Source organism: Heloderma suspectum, chromosome 6 (assembly GCF_057233095.1).
Source record: "Heloderma suspectum isolate Gila_16-S chromosome 6, 16-S_ref, whole genome shotgun sequence".
In the NCBI taxonomy this organism is placed as follows: Eukaryota; Metazoa; Chordata; class Lepidosauria; order Squamata; family Helodermatidae; genus Heloderma; species Heloderma suspectum.
Genome location: NC_139463.1, coordinates 125,236,500 through 125,239,645, shown reverse-complemented (window position 1 = coordinate 125,239,645; position 3,146 = coordinate 125,236,500). Strand labels below are relative to the sequence as shown.

The window sequence follows — 3,146 nt, the reverse complement described above, 5'->3', positions numbered from 1 at the left end:
TGGTAGCTTTCAAGCCTGGCCTCTGGGCCAAACTGGGAGATCTGAAGCTAAGGATTTGACTGATGAGCTCAAATCACAACATGAACTTCAGCGCTTCTGCCCAGCATTGACACTTTGGCCTCCCTAGCCCCTTGGCTTGACTGAATCCACAGCCTGAGACCAGTACCTGAACTACTAGAAGCCAGCAGCACATGGCTTTCCTAACACTTTCCTTCATTTTTGTTGTTTTTATTTTAATATTTTAAAAAGGCAGAATAAAAGTATCTACAAAATACAAAAAATGACACCAGATGTATTTATTTATTTATTTATCTATCTATCTATCTATTACATTTCTATTCCGCTCAATAGCCAAAGATCTCTGGGTGTGTTTTTTTGTTTGTTTGTTTGTTTGTTTGTTTAAAAAAACCTAAAGTACAACATCATAAAACAAAATGAAACACTTTAAAGGTTACTATACTATACTTACTATATTCTTCTGGAAAAGGTGAGATTTGTACTAGAGAGGGCGAAAACTACCTTATTTCTGTAGTAAAGATTATATGCCAACAGTACAGTGCTGAGCAAAGAGTTAATATTTGGAAGACAGGCCAAAGAAGCAGGGGTCTTCTGGCTGTTGTTGCTGAGATAGCTGTGCAAATGACTGTAGTTAAAAGCTCCGTTCCCCCATTGTCTTTAACAAACAATAAATAACACTGTTTGGGTTTTCTTCTTCGGAAGTGGTATTTGCCCTTAGCTGAAAGCCAGAGATAACCCCAGAAGCTTTGTTACAGCCATTTCCAACTGATCTGCCCTCCCTTTTGATTACCTTTAGATGCCACCCAGTTCCACCTGCGTCAAGAGCTGCCACCCTGGACAGAGCATGTTAATACTAGAGGAGAAGCAAGTGTGTTGCTATGATTGCATTGAGTGCCCCCAAGGCAGATTTTCAATCCAGATGGGTAAGTATCCAGAGTTACATGGAAAATAATCCAGAAGTTTGAAAGTCAGGTCTAATGGAATTCTTGTCTGTTCTATCTGCACGCAACCATCACAGATGGTGGAAAACAGAGGAAGCTGCATCATATATTTCGTTTGCTGCAAGATTAGATTAGATGAAAGCTGAAGAAAGCTAAAGTATTTGTGAATTTGGAAATACTGAGACTTTGCTTCTTACTTTCAGATGCAGACCAATGTGAGACGTGCCCCGAAAGTCAGTATCCAAACAAGAACCAGGACCAATGTATTCCCAAAGGGATAATCTACCTCTCTTATGAGGAGCCCCTGGGAGCAGTTCTGGAATCCTTAGCTCTTTTCCTTTCTGTGATCACAGTTGCTGTGATGTGGACCTTCATTCAGAACCACAGTACTCCCATTGTCAAAGCCAACAACTGGAGCATCACATGCACCCTGCTCTCCTCTCTGCTGCTCTGCTTTCTCTGCTCCTTCTTATTCATTGGGTGGCCTGGGAAGGTGACCTGCCTTCTGAGGCAAACAGTGTTTGGCATCATCTTCTCCATCGCTGTTGCTTGTGTGTTAGCAAAAACCATCACTGTAGTTTTGGCCTTCATGGCTACCAAGCCTGGAAACAAGATGAGGAAATGGGTTGGGAAGAGACTTGCAGTATCAGTCATCATTCTCTGTTCGCTTATTCAAACTGGCATCTGTGGTGTGTGGCTGGCAATTTCTCCCCCCTTCCCAGAGTTTGACACACACGCCCAAGTTGACGCAATCATAGTTCAATGCAATGAAGGCTCAGCCCTCATGTTCTACATTGTCCTTGGCTACATGGCGGGTTTGGCCATCATCAGCTTCACCATGGCTTTCTTTGCCAGGAAGTTGCCTGATACTTTTAATGAAGCCAAGCTGATCACTTTCAGCATGTTGGTCTTCTGCAGTGTTTGGGTGTCTTTTGTGCCAACCTACCTGAGCACCAAGGGGAAACACATGGTGGCTGTGGAGGTCTTCTCCATCTTGGCCTCTAGTGCTGGTGTATTGGGTTGTATCTTCCTCCCCAAATGGTACATTATTGTATTACGGCCTGAGCTTAACATCAGAGAGCAATTAGTAAGGAGAAAAGAATAATTACAATTTAAGGGAGAGGTGACATCATCCCTGACTTCAGAATTTTTTCCTTGAGCTATTTCCCTACCTAGGAGGGATGTACGAAACTCACTTACCTTTTCGCGGATGTGATTCGTGGGGGGGGGAGGTGCTCCGTCCCTCCCCCTGGAATCCTCGACGAGGGGGAAGGCGATCCAGTCCTCCCCCCTGGAATCCTGCCCGGCCAGCTCCACTCTGCGGCGGCTCCACAGAGTAGCTGGCCAGGGCCGTCCACAGCCGGAGTTCCGGCCACGGACGGGCTGCTGCGGCCGCCATTTGTGTCCAGCCAGGCTGCCATGATAGGCTACGTAAGTATTTACATAGCCTATCACGGCAGGTAAAATAAAAAAAAAGCATACACAACTGGCAGCGGCTACGGCGGCCGCCATTTGCGTTCCTTATTTTTTGCCGTTTTATCCTACGTAAATCTTTACGTAGACTATTACGGCGAAAAAAAGGGGAACACAAATAGCGTAGTGGGTGCCGTTTGCATTCCCCTTTTTTTCGCCATAATAGCTTACGTAAATATTTACGTAGGCCACCTAATGCGAAGAGAATACTCTCTGGAAAAGACCCTGATGCTGGGAAAGACTGAAGGCAAAAGGAGAAGGGGATGGCAGAGGATGAGATGGCTAGATAGCATCACCGATGCAATGAATATGAACTTGAGCACACTCCGGGAGAGAGCGCAGGACAGGAGGGCCTGGCGTGCTATGGTCCATGGGGTCACGAAGAGTCGGACACGACTGAACGACTGAACAACAACAACAAAACAGTGAAAAAAAGGGAACGCAAATGGCGGCTTTTTTTTTTTGCTTGGCATGATAGGCTACATAAATACTTACGTAGCCTATCACGGCAAACAGCAGACGCAAATGGCGGCTGCGGCAGCCGGTCGAAAGACCAGCCACCGCCAGAGCCGCTGCCGGAGCCGCCACCGCCGGAACATCCGCCCCAGGTAAGCTTCGTCGCGGGGGGAATCCGCTGGGTGCAGTGCATGGGAGGCTGTTCCGCCACAGGTTTCGGGGGGGCGAATGCCAGTGCATTCAGCCTCACTGAAATCC

At 46.6% G+C, this 3,146-nt stretch overlaps 1 protein-coding gene across 1 annotated transcript; it reads left to right on the top strand.

Moving 5' to 3' along the window:
• Positions 1-814: 814 nt before the first annotated feature.
• LOC146343054 (vomeronasal type-2 receptor 26-like) lies at positions 815-2,107 on the top strand. The gene is made up of 2 exons (XM_084808689.1): positions 815-941; positions 1,163-2,107. The coding sequence occupies exons 1-2, from the start codon at positions 815-817 to the stop codon at positions 2,062-2,064; spliced, it is 1,029 nt and encodes a 342-aa protein (XP_084664815.1). The 3' UTR covers positions 2,065-2,107.
• Positions 2,108-3,146: the final 1,039 nt, after the last annotated feature.